The sequence below is a fragment of the Vanessa cardui genome, chromosome 14 (assembly GCF_905220365.1).
Source record: "Vanessa cardui chromosome 14, ilVanCard2.1, whole genome shotgun sequence".
NCBI lineage: Eukaryota > Metazoa > Arthropoda > Insecta > Lepidoptera > Nymphalidae > Vanessa > Vanessa cardui.
In genome coordinates, this window is record NC_061136.1 from 11448914 (window position 1) to 11466794 (window position 17881).

General features: G+C 33.5%; 1 protein-coding gene across 4 annotated transcripts in view; it reads left to right on the forward strand.

Moving 5' to 3' along the window:
* LOC124535260 (tyrosine-protein kinase Fer) overlaps positions 1-17589 on the forward strand; it is a 34212-nt gene extending 16623 nt beyond the window's left edge. Inside the window, exons 3-14 of one of the 4 annotated variants that reach the window (XM_047111395.1) lie at positions 7640-7736; positions 9145-9346; positions 10480-10617; positions 10996-11253; positions 11584-11794; positions 11949-12278; positions 13405-13605; positions 14210-14386; positions 14459-14672; positions 15027-15302; positions 15568-15690; positions 15985-17589. In XM_047111395.1, the coding sequence (XP_046967351.1) occupies positions 7640-7736; positions 9145-9346; positions 10480-10617; positions 10996-11253; positions 11584-11794; positions 11949-12278; positions 13405-13605; positions 14210-14386; positions 14459-14672; positions 15027-15302; positions 15568-15690; positions 15985-16121 (2364 nt within the window). In that variant the 3' untranslated portion in view covers positions 16122-17589. The other 3 variants (XM_047111396.1, XM_047111397.1, XM_047111398.1) reach the window with 3 other exon arrangements.
* The last annotated feature ends 292 nt before the right edge of the window (positions 17590-17881 follow it).

Below are 17881 nucleotides of genomic sequence, written 5' to 3' on the forward strand. Positions count from 1 at the left end.
GTTTTATAAAATGAACGTGAAAGATAATTTTTAACAGTGTTAATAAAGTAATTCCCTACTAAAGTATTTTGTGATAATTAAAACAAAAGTAAAAAGGTTGTATTATAATTTTACTACCATATGTACCTAGTACTAAAACGTTCTTGTAACTGCTAGTATAATTTCTAAAAATCCTTTTATAAAGTAAACGTTTATGGTTTTATAATTGCATTTAAAAATAGGTTAACGTTTGTATCTACTGTGGGACAATTCTCTACGGTCGTACTTGTTCGTATTTGACGGGTTTTCTTAGAAAATCGCTTTCACCGCAGGTAGTTACTATAGAGCACAAATGTCTTAGATTCTCTAGTTGTATTTTGTTTTACTGTCAACAAAGTTATTTCTTATTGAATTACATTACTTATATTTAATCTTAACATTTATCGACACTTGAATTGATCTCTTGCCTGTTACTTTTAAAAGTATAACGTTTCATTAACTTTTTGTCGAGTTAGATAGATTTTTACAAAAGAAACAGGCAATCTAACCAAAAAAGTATCGCGCGACAAATTCGCAAATTTTTTTGTTCCGTTAAGAGGTCGCTGACACGCTTGTCGTCTGAGTTTTTGACTGCAAGTGTAACACACTAGTAAGTCTTAACTGGGTGACAGAATTGTCCTAGTTCTATATTCTCTTTTTAAATTGCTGCTAAATGTTAATGTATAGTAGATAAAAAGGCATTTCAAACTTTTAAAGCTAAATGTTTTTGAGAAGACATAATGCACTTAATCGTACTCATTATAATAAAAAAAAAGGATTTTTTTGATTTTTTGAGAACAAAGGTTTGATATGCGAACTTTAAACAATTTGGTATTTGTTTGGATGGAATGTTCTGAAGATGTTGGCCTTTTTGTTGCGACTCATTTGTCTCACGGTACTGCGTGCATTGTATAATTATGATTAAAGTCAATATCTGTAAAATCAGTAGCAGATTAATTTGTACTATTATTTTTAAGTGTCATAGATTAATGTAGTGAGTTGCCCGGAATTCTAAATTTAAAACAGCAACTGTTACAAAATTAAAGTTCGTAAAATGTTGGCAAACACTTTAACAAGTTCGGACTTCATCATGCATATTAAACCGATGTTTATTCAGTGAGTATACACCGCATACACTGAAATAATCAAATATAAATAACATGTATTCTATACCCTAGATCCAAATATACAGTTACTCACTGAGATTAAAGGAATCCATAAAAATATTGCGTCGAAGAAACACCCACTCTTGTCAAAAAGCGTTAATTTCGGTTTGAATCGAGAGTGAACCAGTGTAATACAGGCAAAAGCGAGATAGGAACTTAGGATTCCCTGGTGTTGCCATGACCGGGGAATCTACCTTGCCATTTTAGAAATTTGTAAGTGGCTTTATTTATGAGCGAGACTTATTACGAAAGGGTACCCATTTCTTCGTCTAGCTTTCTAAAATATCAACATGTAACTGGTAAATATAAGGTTGATAAAAATAGCTTATTGAATTACGAGCTATGTAAAAACGTATGTATAAAAAATATGAAGGATGTTATGAAGTAAACAAATAGGTACATATGTGCAAAAAATATAATATACGGGTATGATGTCACAAAACAAAACGATCGATGACATGCGCCGATGAGCACGCGCATACCATTTAGAATTAAGTAGGTCACCATTGAGAATCTTAGTTATTAAAATCTACGTATTTTGTCTCAAATGTCAATATAACTTTGTTATTGTGTATTCGAAATACTGCAATGTTACATTAAAATGTTCTATTATTGTCTTATGATGTAATGTTGTGATTATATTACTATATAATATAAAGTATTTTCGTTAACAAAATAGAAAATTATAAAATTTTGACATATAATACTCGGCCTTAATTTTTGAGTGCATAATAGACACCGAATAACCTACTTAAAAATAAGGAACACTTTTCTAAAAAAATTAAAATGAAAATCAAGGCTATTGTTAAAATTACAATATTGGCTCATGATTATGGTAAGTAACAAAAGGCAAAATTATAAAAATAAATAAAATAAGGTTTTAATGCTACGATAGCGTTAGACCGGTCGTTACCTTGTGTATAAAATCTTGTATCTTTTTTGTTCTGAGAAGTAATAATTTATAAACATTAGTTACACATGAGTGATACTTGTTTAGTAATTCTAATCTTATATGTCACATAATATTTGTATATTAACATAACACATAATGCGTAAACTCAATACACAGTATTATCTATCATTTTAATTAAAAAAATAAAAATAAGAGTCAATATAGTTTTGGAATACCTAAATTCCAATTTTGAAGTATACTTCACGGTCGTTAAGTAACGAATTTAAAAACAAACAGCTGAAAACACAGATATTTTACTACAATAAATTGTAATGTAATGATGATAGGGAAGAGAAAAGGGGAAGGTTACAGATATTTTCCCGAAACTCTGTTCGAAAATCGAATCAATATATAGTTTGAATAAAAAGCAATTGTCTTTTAAATATTTCATGTTATTTACAGACATTTACAATCAAAAATAAAAATCACATTTGCGTAAACCGATGAATTACAAGTCGTTTGCGGTTTACCGTCGAGCTGCAAAAAGTTAAAAATATAGCCTTTTGTGTCGTTACACTTAAAAAATTCCTATAAATTATTATTTCAATTTCCTTTCAAATATTTTTTTTTAAAAGAAAGATAATATTTATTTCCCATGGAGGTTTAACGTTTCATTACATTATAGTTTTAGTGTTTTTTTTATAAATTGGTCAATAGCACAGCGGAATTGCTTTCGGCTTTCCAATGAGTGGCATTTTTGAATTGAATTAAAAAAAAAAACTATTACCCATTTAAATGTTTTCTTTTGTGATTGTTATTTTCCATTCGCCTTCACTTTCTGCTTGCAATGTCAATGCAATGATTATTAGTGAATTGACATTACAATCGTGTTCCGTATCATTTGCTATTGTTAGCACTGTGCGTGCAAGTCACGTGCCACTGGAGATTCGGTATATCATAACGGTTAACTTTTTAACATACAGTCATCATATAGCAGGTACCGTTATCAAATCTGTTTTTATAAGGATTTGTAATAATAACGTTTCATTCTTAACGACCATCAGTAAGATATCTTATGTCGGGGGTCCAGAGATACACACACACGTAAACCAAACGTAGACCACAAATATGACCACATTGACCATAAGTTGTCAACTTCTTCAATAACACTGCTGCAATAAGTTGTCAGCTCCTTCCTGCCTCCGTATACATAACTAAGGTTTTGGTTTTACTGATAAAAATAATGTCGGCTGTAAATATACATATTATTTTTACTCTTTATCCTACAGTAAAATTTTATATATCAGGTTATTATTATATGTCTTAAACTCTACTAGAAAAATACTTCTAATATTGTCAAAAATGTTTAATTATTTTCAATATTGTTATTAAAAATAACTCGTTACCTATAAGAATGTCTATGGAATGTCTCTTGCTTACATATTGTTTTAAAAATAATTTAAAATAACTCGCCGAAAATACGAAAGAAAACTCACACACGACATTCCGATCGAAGTGAAGAAGACATAGATAGGCCTATAGCCAAGAAAATGAATTGATATAAATCTATAAGATTATAAAAGTAAAAGTAAAGTAACAGCCTGTAAATTCCCACTGCTGGGCTAAAGGCCTCCTCTCCCTTTGAGGAGAAGGTTTGGAACATATTCCACCACGCTGTTCCAATGCGGGTTGGTGGAATACACATGTGGCAGAATTTCTATGAAATTTGTCACATGCAGGTTTCCTCACGATGTTTTCCTTCACCGCTGAGCACGAGATGAATTATAAAGACAAATTAAGCACATGAATCAGCGGTGCTTGCCTGGGTTTGAACCCGCAATCATCGGTTAAGATGCACGCGTTCTAACCACTGGGCCATCTCGACTCTAAGATTATAAAGTAATGCTAAAATGCTACTTGGGATTAAAACATGCAGCCACATAAATAGGAACAAACAAGAAAAAAGACAAAAAACACCAAAGAATTTTCAGTCATCACGACTCCAAGGATTTGAGTATTTGAAAATCACTTTTCTTCTGATTTACAAGTGACAAGCATAGCATTTAATCGTAGATTGCTGAAATAAATCGTTCTATAATTAAATTGAATATGTCTAACCTTCAAATTAAAATGGCGGGCCCGAAATAAAGATAAAATATTTTTCGACAATAAAATTAACACGCAATTCCATGTGTTTCTTCTTGATGTATTTGCGAATATCAAACATGTTAAATGATGGTGTTGGCACTGTTTATTTTTGTGTGACGTGCTTTGGTTTTTCACAATTACATTCTAAGAAAACGTCACACTTGTATTTTAGAAACAATATAGCACTTAAAGCTGATCATATAAAGTTACATATATTTTTTTAAATTGGTTTACTTTATATTAAGCATGAGTCACATCTGACTTGTTTGTTTTATATGATTTGCAGTATTGCTATGCTGACTCTGACTTCGTCGATTTGGCTTAATTATTACCGACCATTTAAGTAAGCATATCATTTTACAAAGTCCTGGTGAATCTAAATAGCACCAAAAATTTACAATTTAATTGAAAAAAAAGAACATATAATCCTTATACATAAAAAGAAACACGAATAAGTATAAAACTCGTTACAATTTCATTCTGTTATAACAATAATTTACCTAATTTTAACGGGAACGCTTTCGGTAGACATATTTATTTGGCTATCAAGTGAATATCCTACTAAATGTCTACAGAAAAGCTTGACACGGCATAGTTAAATATCGTATTGAGGTACGTATTGTGAGAAAAGGAAATTGATAATTAAGAACCGAAGTATAATTTATTTGCGACACAAAATTAATGGAGGTCAGGTAAATAGAAAATTAGCTGGTAATACATACAAAACCTTCCAAAGTACTCTAGAAATTTCAGGAAGTCAATAGGTTAAGTACGTTTGCAATGACAACTCATAACACTCAGAGATATTTATTTCCTGATAACGTTTAAAAAATATGTAAGTATCGCTTATATTGACGTGGTCCTGACAAGCCGTTGACGAGTCATCGGTTGTGACGTAACCTATGTGAGCTTGAGATTGTAATTCCAAATATTTCCGGTTCCACTTGAAGGCATGTATTTAAGCTCATAAGTTATCGTACGGGAGATTGTTGCATTTTTGTCGGTGTTTTTATAATTAAGGCCGAATTGTGAATTAAAAACTGTCACCAGATTCGTTTTAGTATCTGTTATAAGTAAAAGTCAAATATCAAGATTCTTGAAAACTAGAGAAGAAACACATGACGTAAAGTAATATAAAATAATTTCGTACATTTGAACACTACAACTGGGCCATTAAACCTTATTCTGACTTTTATGTATGATTTAAGACAAGTAATTCTGAAAGTAATATTTTGTTTTTTCGTGTTTGTATATTTATTTTGAAAATAGACAAGGTAATTAAATGTTTTTTTAAAGTAACAAATCAGTTACTATTATTTTAATATTTTAATAAATTATTGCTTAACAAAAGGAGGTAAATTTTTAGAAGTCTTATTGAATATTTAGTTAACAATGAATTGTGAATAATAAATAACTATTCGTTTTCAAAAGAACACAGTCTGCGCATTCTGTGAACTGTGTCGACCGGACATGTTCGAATTTGCGAATTAAGCTGTCTTACGAAATACTTGCGTAATACAAGATATTATTAACAGAAGTATATATTTCGAGCGAGAGGAATAACTGTAGTCTTAAACATTTAAACTCATTTACGAGCGGAGCTTTTGTTATTTACACGTTAAGAACAACACAAAGATAACAAACAAAGATTTGAAAGGCAGCTCATTAAAATCTTTCAAAATTGTGGATTTCCCAGACGATGTTTGTGTGAATTTTTACCGATGATTACGGGTTCTAATCCAGGCAAGGTCCACCAAATTTGCATGTAATGGATTCGTGTTAGCAGTAAAGGTATTCTTGGAACCTGCATCTGCTGGATGTGAAGCGGCTTGCAGTAGCAATGAAATACCGAACCTTATCCTTATGAGGAAAAGGAATTTTTGACTAGCAGTAATACATATGTAGACTGTATACTACCACGATATTTCAGAATTTTAAAATATTAGCAATATCCATAATAGTACGTGATATTTAATATAATATTTTAAACAGACATTTGTGACCATTTCGCTATATATTATTTTAATATAGTTAGTTTGTATAAAGAGCAGGTGACTCAGAAGATAATCACAAAAGGTCGATAATGACAAGAATATAACATAAGTTCCTTTCACTAAATACTCAAGTACGTTTGCTTATCCGGTTGACGTATGTACTTTATAGTGAACTTAGAACTTTGTAATAGTTTTGTAATCTAATAAAAATATTTATTCAATGTAGAAGCATTATCTCTGTTTATTTATTGTTAAAAAAATATTGGTTTCCAAATCAGTTCCTTGAATTAAGAGGGGAACTACCGAAACTATGGCGTGTTTTTCATTAACTAAATTTGTTAATTTAATGATATTGATTTGTAAGTTTAATTATATATAATAATAATATGAATATCTCTGTACATGATAGTTTAAGGATCAAGGTGTGTCATCGTCATAAAGTAGTTAATTTTAGTTGTATACACTGTAAGTAGTAGTACTTACAGTGTATCACAAAATAAAACTATGTCATCAGCAAATAATACAATCGTGTTTATTATATGTATCAGATAAGATTATAGAAAAATGATTTATATAAATAATAAAGAAAAGCGGTCCAAGAATAGATCCCAGGGCACCCCGTTTACATCTACTGAAGCCTTGAAAGATTATTTATCATTACATCAAACATCTGAATTCGTTTGCTCTGTTTGAAATTAGAAGCTTGTAAGCTTTTTTAATGTCACAGTGGCTTAACTTTATGATTATTGTTTCATATTGACTATCTGTCAAAAAATAATTCGTGTATTCATGAATCATGTAATATTTGAAAATTACAAATATTTGACCGTGTTTTAAAATATCAGATAGTATAGCTACGTTTCTTTGATCGTGATCAGAGAAACGTAGCTATACTAAGAATCCAATTATTATTTATAATGCACATATATATGTACAAGATAAGGTGAAATCACTCGCATCAATGAATCAACTACTTTAGCTATATAATCATCTATATTCATTGATCGGCCGTTTACTTAGTATTGTATTTGTTATATAATGCTATCTGCTAGTGTCAATAAGTGAGTTTACACGTACATACAAATATCTGCTTTTTACGTAGACCTTTGGTTAGATTATGAAGCTGTTTGGTTTGGAATCCATTTAATCTTTTAACAAAAACATTGCGGCGTATGATGAATATGTTTGTGTATGATTCATTGAATGAAATTAATAACAATGTTAGTTTTTTTAGTAAAATTATTAGTAAAACAATTTGATGTGATATAATGTCGTGTTGAGTTATTTTATTCTTACCGTATCTGTTTAAAATCTTATATCATGTATTTATAAATAAATGTTAAATAATATTAATATTTGGATGTAAGAGACGATTGTTTTGGTTGTCAATTGTATACTGATCTTATATTTTTTGTTGGCAGCTCTCAGAAGAGGTCCAGAGGAAACAAAGCGAGTACCAGAAATGTCTCGAGTCCTACAAACAGATGAGAGCCAAATTCGAAGAGAATTACCTTAAATGTAAGTATTTAATATATAAGAGTATTGCATTTGTTTAATTAACATTTTTAATTTTGGTAGTATTAAATCTAAGAATATAATAATCTAAATCAAATATCGAATATTTATTCAGAGACATAAGAATTAACAACATTAAATGCTTAAATATATATATACAAATATGAACTAAAACTAGTTACTGTATAAATCTTGACCGTGAATATAAATATCGAATAAGTATTATCGATGACAATAGAATGAGATATACTCAACGCAAGTTATATTATGTTAGGAATCAAATGTGTAAATATACATTTCATTTTAATAATCGAAGCTGTATTCGTCTTCTGACAAGTTCGTAGACAAGAATTTCATTATTGTTAATAGCTTTGACCGATTTGTTTCCCTTTAAATCCATTAGCCAATCATATTTCATTACCATTCAACGTGCGCTAGTAAATAAACAAAACATTACGCCCACGCAGTACACCAACACACCGACACTTGGTGCCGATTATCGGGCAATTGTTAAATTAAACGCCAACAGCCAGCACCGGCACGAGAGTGTTCGACGCAACTGTTCGTCTATAAACCATAATGCACGCAACATTCTCTGCAAATCGACTAATCTCCGGACATTAACTCTCGATATCGAACGCAGATCTGCCTTTACCGGCGCCAGTGGAGCATAATTTTGCAAAAGTATACCTATTTATCAGTACACACGCAAGCTCAAGTAGCCGTATCATTATTCACGCTATTTTAAGCATTTTCCATTTTCCCCACAGATCAAATTAGTGTGCACGTCAATGGTGATACTTAAAAAGCATTCATACAAATTGCGTGCGTGCCTCGTATCATTAATGGTTTTGATGTCAATGCACTCAGATGCCGTTCATACGCAGGTTCTGACTAGTATTTAAACGGTTTTAAAATCCAAATGCAAATCATGTCATCAACGACAAATGCTATGAATTAAAGATAATCTGCGAAATGAGTGTCTTGCATTATATGGACCGTATTTATGAAGTTCATACAATTGATAATATTGTTAACATTAAATATGTAATTTTAAAAAGTAGCACATTATTTAAAAGTAGGTAACTCGGTGTAATTCAGAAAATGTAAAAGTAACAAGACGACTAAATAATTACATTCGTAGATGCATAAAAAACAAACGTTTCAACAGGTTTTACAATATACCAGCTTACCGTTGACGTATAAGATTTCTGTTAATATCTTATACCTCCATACTCATACACTCACTCTTCTGGAAACCAAACTATAACACAAGTCAAAATCGGTATTAAGGTCTAATCTTTAGCAGCTGGATAAATGTATAAATGTTCTTGACCTCTTATTAATATTATAAGAAATTATAAAACAGTCAATATGGAAATACTAATAAAGGTCTGTATTTTGACTGTAGGTCCCACCAGTCGAGGAGGACGTAAATTAGACGAGACCAGGGACAAGTATGGCAAAGCATGCAGAAGGTTACACAGAGCTCACAATGAGTATGTGCTGCTGTTGGCCGAAGCGACGGAGTGCGAACGAGCGCTGCGTACCGCCTCTTTGCCTGCGCTGTTGGACCAGCAGCGACGGCTTGGAGAGGCTACGGCTTCGTCATGGTAAGTCGAATATTATACAGGAAGATAATTTTATATTTGTTAATTATACGTCAGTAATTTGGATTACGTCCTATTCTGGTAAATTTTATTGTTAAAAAATTTGGTGCGTCATCAAAACCTCAGATATTTAGATCAGATAGAACACATAGTTTTCCTGTGATTGTATCAACCTGCTATTCTAATTGAATAGAAAATACTTCATTTCTTCGAAGAGTGAATGAAAGTTAAGATATTTTCTAATTTCAGTAAATCACAGTAATTGAGACGTTGCATTGTAAACATGCGTATTATTCAAGATGATCATAATTCCTAGTAATAAAGCCGGATTTCGTATTTACGACGTATCATGTATTGGATATATTATGAACGTTAAGTGGCTATCGTTTCTGAGGAGTGGCTATGCAAATCACATGTAAAAGTAAAAACTGGTTAAACACGTGTCACAACATGCGAAAGAAAGATTTTGTTGAGTATGAGTGCACTCATAGCTTGCCACACTGTTTATGTTTAAATTGTTTCTCGTAGATATTTATCAATGACAAAATGGTTAATTAATATTATATATCTATACTTTATACTTATCATAACTTTAATATGTTATTAATAATTTTTAACTTGTTTTTACTAAAGTAATTTAATGTGTTGGTTTTATAAAACAGATTTGAATGAGAAACAAAAATCCTTTTTTGGTACCTCAACGTTTTATTTTTATTTTGTTATAATAATATAAAGTATTTTTCTACATAGATAAAAATAATATATGCAGGTCAATTGTCTGACAAATTAGTCATCATATTTAGGTTAAAATGTAAAACGATTCTTGGAAAAATATCGAAACAATGAATTCGTGTACGATTTCTAAGCCAGCTATCGACTTCAAATGTCACAATGAATAACTGTGGTTTCGAGTGTGCTCACAAAGCCGCATCCTATAGGCTCTTACCATAAATGCTCTTATAAATGTTAAATAAAAGCAGAACAAATGTAAAAAATGATATTAATAATAATCTTGAATAATGATCTTGAATATTATTAAAGGTACTAGGTATTACTAAAGGTACCATTAGGTACTATTTTTTTAAAACCGAGTTTAAAGTATTTTGCTATATTCATACTTGTATTGAATGTTGTAGGAAAGGAATTTTGATGGAAGTTGTGCAGAGATCCGACTTTGGTACGGAGAAGTTTAAGGACATACAGAACAAGATTGAATCGTCTGTACAGAATCTGAGGCCGCAGGAAGAGTACAAAGAGTTTTTTGAAAAATACAGGTAAAATATTATCTTATATTAGTTTATCATATTACTGAGTCGTACATTGTTAATAACAGTACTCAGTATTGTTGTGTTCCGGTTTGAATGGTGAGTGAGCCAGTGTAACTACAGGCACAAGGGATGTAATATCTTAGTTCTCAAGTTTGGTGGCACATTGACGATGTAAGTAATTGTTAATATTTCTTACAGCGTCATTGTCTATGGGTGATGGTGACCACTTACCATCAAGTGGCCCATATGCTCGTCCGCCAACCTATCCCACAAAAAAAAACATTAATGTTCTGAATAAAATTTTTCTTGTTTTAATTCTTGAATAATTAGTTTGTTATTCCTAACTAATATTAGTAGACTGACATATCGCTTTTTAAACTTCAGGTCACCGCCCTCAACTCCAATTTCATTCAATTTCGACGAGAGCTTAGTTGAAGATACCAGCGGGAAACTTCAACCAAATCAACTGACTGTTGACAATCTCACAGTGGAATGGCTAAAAGAGAAGTTGACAGAACTGGAAACGATATTACAGGACAATAGGGAAAAACAAACGGCATTACAAGGACCAGAGATAATTGGAAATGGTGTCTGTAAAAATAACAACACTGGTATGACAAATGGGGTTAACGGAGTCGACAGGTGAGTCACTCCATCGGTTTTGAAGGTATAATGAGTGTAACTGTTTCGAAACGTCAGCTTTCTTAATTTTCAAGACCCATAATAATGTTTATTATATAATTTTTACAGTATTGTATTAATACCGTCAATAATTGAATACTAGTCGTTGCAGGTGCATGACCGGATTATTTCTGGAGGTGACATCTTTTGATGAACTCTGAAATTAATCAAACATGTATCAACTTTTTTTTAAGATCTGTGGCTTATAATTTTTATATGACTTGAAGTTCCTATAGTTTCAAAATTAGTTCATTATTATGATTTAACGTCAACCAGAAGCTTCTCCTTCAGACATTCCCCCCCGCCGATCCCCGTGACGACGGCGGAACCCGCGAAGCTGTTGGAGTTGCGCGTGTCGGAGCGCAAGTGCGCGCGGCAGGCGGAGATGATCCGCGCCGCGCTCGCCGAGCTGGGCTGCGAGGAGGCACCCAGCGGCTGTCCCGACCTCTCCGCCGAAGTCGTGGGCGTCGACAGTCTGGACGGCAGCTCTCCCGACCACCAGGTAATTGTCTAACTCATACGACATATTATATGTGTTTACCGAGACGCAACTTCTGCCGATCGTTACTCTAGTGTCAATTATTCGTAATTACTAGTTATAGTTAGCTATCGATGTGATTGTCTTCGGAAGTTTATATCGACCATTGAATCATCAGGATCGATCGTCCCTCGGATCGAAAGCGTCGATGGACGCTTTGCGTTTGCACCTCCACTCTATCATACCACCGAAGCCGTTCTTCAGAATGTTTACACGTCCCTTCCGACGCAAGTCGGTCCCGTCCAGCCCCGCGTTACCGCCCAAGACATATAGAAGTAGCAGCGAGGGACCATCGGACTCGGTAAAGCTTTTGTGGACTCTTCGCAAACAGAGAGTGGTCCTAAAGCGACGTTTCCGCAAGCGCTTGGATGTCTATGTGCAGTGTAGAGTTCGAAATGAAGTGTTTAAGAAGCGAAGAAAAATTCGCTGTTCATGCCCTAACCGTGTGGTGAGTGTCACTAACGAGATGCACGCATGATCTACGAACGATGCATGAAGAAAAGCCTCTGGAAGACTTCGAAAGCATTTTCGTACGTTTTCTGTTTAATTTTAGACACCGCAAGCGACGCACCGCGCGAACTTCGCACCGGAATACACTTTCAAATAAAATTAAAATAGCACCAGTTCACTCTAAAACTCAATTTCAAAATCAAGGTGACGCCGCTTGAGACGTTCCAGAAATGTTCCGCTGTTTACCCGACGCCCGCGTCGCGCGGGATTGCGTTGAATTCGTTCGGTTATTATCATATTTCCGCTATAAAATTAAAAGTAAACCATTTAATGTTTCATTTTATGAAGCATCGGTTATCAAATAATGGATCCGTTCGCTATGTATATAACGAATGCAGATATATTGCCGCCTGTCGCGTTCCCTCGTCGGAAGAAGAGGTTGAAACAAATTCAACTGGAACTTGAGAAAGATGTATGTGTTATGCTTGGTTTTGTGACTTTAGTGTGAAATCGTTGCTTAATACTTAGAGGCGTTTAATGAGCGTGTTTTGTGCATGTCTATTATAACATTAATTGGTCATAACGTTTGCTTGTGCCGTTTTATGCCGCCGATATTAAACCTCTTTTATGGTTTCTTGCATCAGTGTTAGACTTTAATTCTATTTTTGATTATAGTTTTGAGTATAAAAAATCCCTGAGTACATAACCGCTACGTAAAAAATAATATGCGTGGTATGTTTATCAAGGTTTTTTGTTTATTTTTATTCGAACAAAAAAAAATGTATCTCTATTTGAAATACATATATGTTAAAAATAAAAAAAATATTAGTGTATAATAATAACGAGTTAAAAAGTTTCTATATATCTCTAGAGTTTGGCTATGAAAGTAATTTTATGTATAATTAGTAGATACTTCCAGGAAACGGAATTTGAATCAATTAATGTATTATCTTACTCCACGCGGTTCTCACAAGTCCGCATATTTATTAATGTCGTTCAAATTAATAAAAAAACAACATTCACGGGAATTATATGGTCACTGCATTAGCCTACGCACTAATAAAGTGTGTCACAAATTTATAAATGTAACGGATAGTCATCTTTTTTTATTATAATGTCAACAGGTTAGCGTGAGTGAGACAGAGCGATCATTAGTGGATCAAGAATGGTTCCACGGTGTACTGCCTCGGGAGGAAGTGGTGCGTTTGTTGAGAGCTGATGGGGATTACTTAGTCAGAGAAACGACCAGAAATCACGCGAGGCAACTAGTATTGTCGGTATGTTGGGGACAACATAAACACTTCATCGTGCAGACCACGCCGGAGGTGAGTTGAAAAACAAAACAGTAATAAATGTAGTTTCAACGACACTATTTTGTTTCCACCATTATCTATCAAATCTGAACAACTTTAATATTTAATAACTTTATATTTCCGCAAAGTTAATTTAGTAGAGCGTATGCATTTTTAATTACTACACGTATCGTGACTTTAGAACGATTGCATAACATTTGCAGTTTTCCACGTCGAATCGCCATTTGGGCTTTATGAAAAAAAAAAGTAAAGTAACAGCCTGTAAATTCCCACTGCTGGGCTAAAGGCCTCCTCTCCCTTTTTTTAAGGGGAAGGTTTGGAACATATTCCACCACGCTGTTCCAATGCGGGTTGGTGGAATACACATGTGGCAGAATTTGTATGAAATTTGTCACATGCAGGTTTCCTCACGATATTTTCCTTCACCGCTGAGCACGAGATGAATTATAAAGACAAATTAAGCACATGAATCAGCGGTGCTTGCCTGGGTTTGAACCCGCAATCATCGGTTAAGATGCACGCGTTCTAACCACTGGGCCATCTCTGCGGGCTTTATGAATTTGTCTTAATTAATCAGGCTTTTAAATGTTACTTGACGTTTCCGCGGCGCGCTCAGGGCCACTACCGGTTCGAAGGCGCGGCGTTCCCGTCGGTGGGCGAGCTGATCGCGTGGCAGCGCGCGAGCGGCGTGCCCGTTACGGCGCGCTCGGGGGCGCTGCTGCGGCGCGCCGTGCCGCGCGAGACCTGGGAGCTCAACAACGACCACGTGCAGTTGCTCGACAAGATCGGACGGGTGCGTGCGCTACTGGCATTGCAGCCACTGGTAGGAACACCACAGGCACGTTATCGGTGTCTTTGATTACAGGGTAATTTTGGTGACGTGTACAAGGCCCGGCTGAAGACTACGGGTCAGGAGGTGGCCGTGAAGACGTGTCGGGTGGCGCTCCCGGAGGACCAGAAGCGCACCTTCCTGCAGGAGGGTCGCATTCTAAAGCAATATCAGCACCCTAACATTGTGAGACTCATCGGTATCGCGGTACAGAAGCAACCCATTATGATCGTCATGGAACTTGTACCCGGTATGCTTTTGTTTCATTTTAATAGTTACATTATTACATATCGACCTTTTTATTATGATTTAATAACTGAATATATTAATTTAGAATCAGATGATTACGTAACATTTTCAATATAAATGAAAATTAATGGCTAATAACCTTCCTCCTTCCTACCTGATATTATGAGAATATTTTAGATCGCTGTTTAACAATGAATCTGTCCATATAATATAAAACATTGCAAACATAATAAATTATATAATATATTTTATATATAAATTAATCGTGGAAATGTTTTAAAAATAATTTAGAAGTTTCAAACATTTAAGAATTTTAGAAGAAATCTAATATTTGTAAATCGACAATGCTTTTCAGGTGGTTCCCTATTAACGTTCCTGCGGACGAGGGCATCGAATCTCAGTTCCCGGACGCTGCTAGCGATGTGCAGAGACGCAGCGGGCGGCATGCGGTACCTGGAGTCGAAGAACTGCATCCACCGCGACCTGGCCGCCAGGAACTGCCTCGTGGGAGATGATAACATCGTCAAGATATCGGACTTCGGCATGTCGAGGGAGGAGGAGGAATACATAGTGTCGGGCGGCATGAAGCAGATACCTATCAAATGGACGGCTCCGGAGGCTTTGAATTTCGGTATGTTGGCAACCTATTACATAGCAAAATTCATTTTTGATTAGTTGTGACTTTGGTTTTCGATCGTTTAAGATTAAGACAATTTACTCCTTCGGTAACAAGTAACCTTAGGACTGATTGCCCATCGAAGCTTTTCGACTAAAATTTACATTTACATACAATTAACATGACAGATAAAACATTTTTACTTCAAAAAGCATAATAATGTATGTACATTCTGACATTGTTGAAAATATCGTTGTATTTATAAAGCTGTGACCTCTAGGCAAGTACACGTCGCTGTGTGATGTGTGGAGCTACGGCGTGCTCATGTGGGAGATCTTCTCCAAAGGGGACACGCCCTACGCCGGCATGAGCAACTCGCGCGCGCGGGAGAAGATCGACAACGGTACGTACCTACCACATACAACAATTTAACCAACTGTACTCATCCTTCTAGCTGATATTATGTTTGACCATTAACATTCGGTGGTAAACATCAGAGACCGTAAACATCAGAGGAGTGGGAAGGGGCATAATCTGTAATTCATTGTTTTAACGTGCGTATATGACGTCAATTAACTTTTCATAGACAGAAGGGAAAAGACACAAATTTCGAAATATTAATATTTAGAATTATTATATTTTATAGATTGTATTCAAAAATAATAAAATAATAAAAGGGACCTATTGGAATGTTCAGGGTACCGCATGCCAGCTCCTGAGGGCTGCGCGGAAGACGTGTATGCGCTGATGCTGCGTTGCTGGGAGTACGAGCCAGACAAGAGACCGCATTTCCACCAGATATACACGATCATAGACAACATTTACAATAGGTAACGCTGAGCCTATTTCCAGCGTTGGTGTGAAGCTGAGGACTTCATACTAAGGTGATCTACTAATAGACAAATGTCCTTGAAAAAATCGATTTATTCTTAATAAGTGAAGTAAAATATTCCCCTAATTTTAAATCTATATGTACTCATTGATTTAACGGTGCAGTTGTTATGTATTTTTTTATAAATGTAATGTAAAACGAGCAAAACAACGACAAAATGAAAATAAAACAATCATTCAGGTAAATAATTTTTAAAATAATTAGTGATGATTTTATAAAAAAAATATATAGAATATTAAAACTATTTTCAAGAACACTGTGAACATATGTATAATTGGGAGTCTTTCTAATTGTCGGTCAATTCTTGAGAAAGAATTGTTGTGGACAGTTTTGCAATCTTTTATATTGTTTGATTGTAAATAATTATCATGCTACCCAAACATCTATGATATGTCAGTATTGTTTTATATGTAAGTTGTAAATTCGATAGAAATAATTTTATTCAATAGAATGTAACTCAATTGTAGTTGTAAGAATTTTAATAAAAACTGGCAACATATTTTCCAGATAATTTTAATCAGCCATTTTGTATAAAAAGGAAAATGTTGTCTATGTATGTAATGTTCTTGATGAATGTGTTGCAAAATATTGTAGCAATATTTGTTGGAGGAAAAATATCTGTTAATTTTCTCAAATTTTTACCTGACTGCTTTTGTATTATTTGAAACTTTTATTGAAAAAATATTGTAATCTATGTTATATAGCTTAGTATTAAAATTATATTTTGATGCCTTTTACATAATTATGTGTTGATCTCTAGAAAAACTGTAGGGTTTGAGCGATCATAAATGGTTTTAGGAGAAAAAGAAAATAGTGTTTCAACGTTAAAATGTTAATATTTTACGCAAAAGTGGATTTATTCATTAATTGCCATTTCACTTTGACCTATTTTCATATTAACCCGCGAATTAATAATTAAGTTTTCTTTATATTTGCAGGTATGTTATTATTAAATATTTCTTTATTCAAAATGTGCAATTTGTGTTTTAAAAGCTGACATGTTATTTCTACTAGTTATGTTACATCAGAATCATTGTTAACTTTACAAAATGTTATAAGAATTAATAAATTTACAAAAAAGAAAAATAAAAAATGACGTTTTACAAAGGTGCAAATATTGTTATGAAATATTATAAAAACAAATTTTTATACATTTGATATAATAAATAATGAATTTAAGAATTTGGCAAAAAATTAATTGTGATAACACTGTGCTTCCAATAAAATTTATAATATTTTCTTGCCTACTTGTATGTTATGAAAAATGAAATATTATATGTAACAAAACAATAACTCAAGTAGATAATTAATGTAGCTATTGAATATTTAGTATATTATTAAGTGATTATACGCGATTATTATAAATATTTTCATATACTTATTATTACATTAATAAAAGTGCCAGATGAATTTGGATTTTTGTTTTTCTTTCATATCGACATAGTCAGAGACAATATTTTACTCCATAGACAAGTATTACCTCATTGCTTGTCCGAGCTAGACCTTACCTATCTTTAGTTTAGATCTACGCATTCTAGTCTCGAGGCTATCTAGATTAAAAAGTAGCTTTCAAAAATTACTCAATATCATAAAGATCATTATCAGCGTTAAGTTTTATGTAATCTAACCAGCTTGGGGATATTAAATAAGAGATGTTTGGGAATTTTAAATAAAAAAATATTATAAATAATTACAATATATT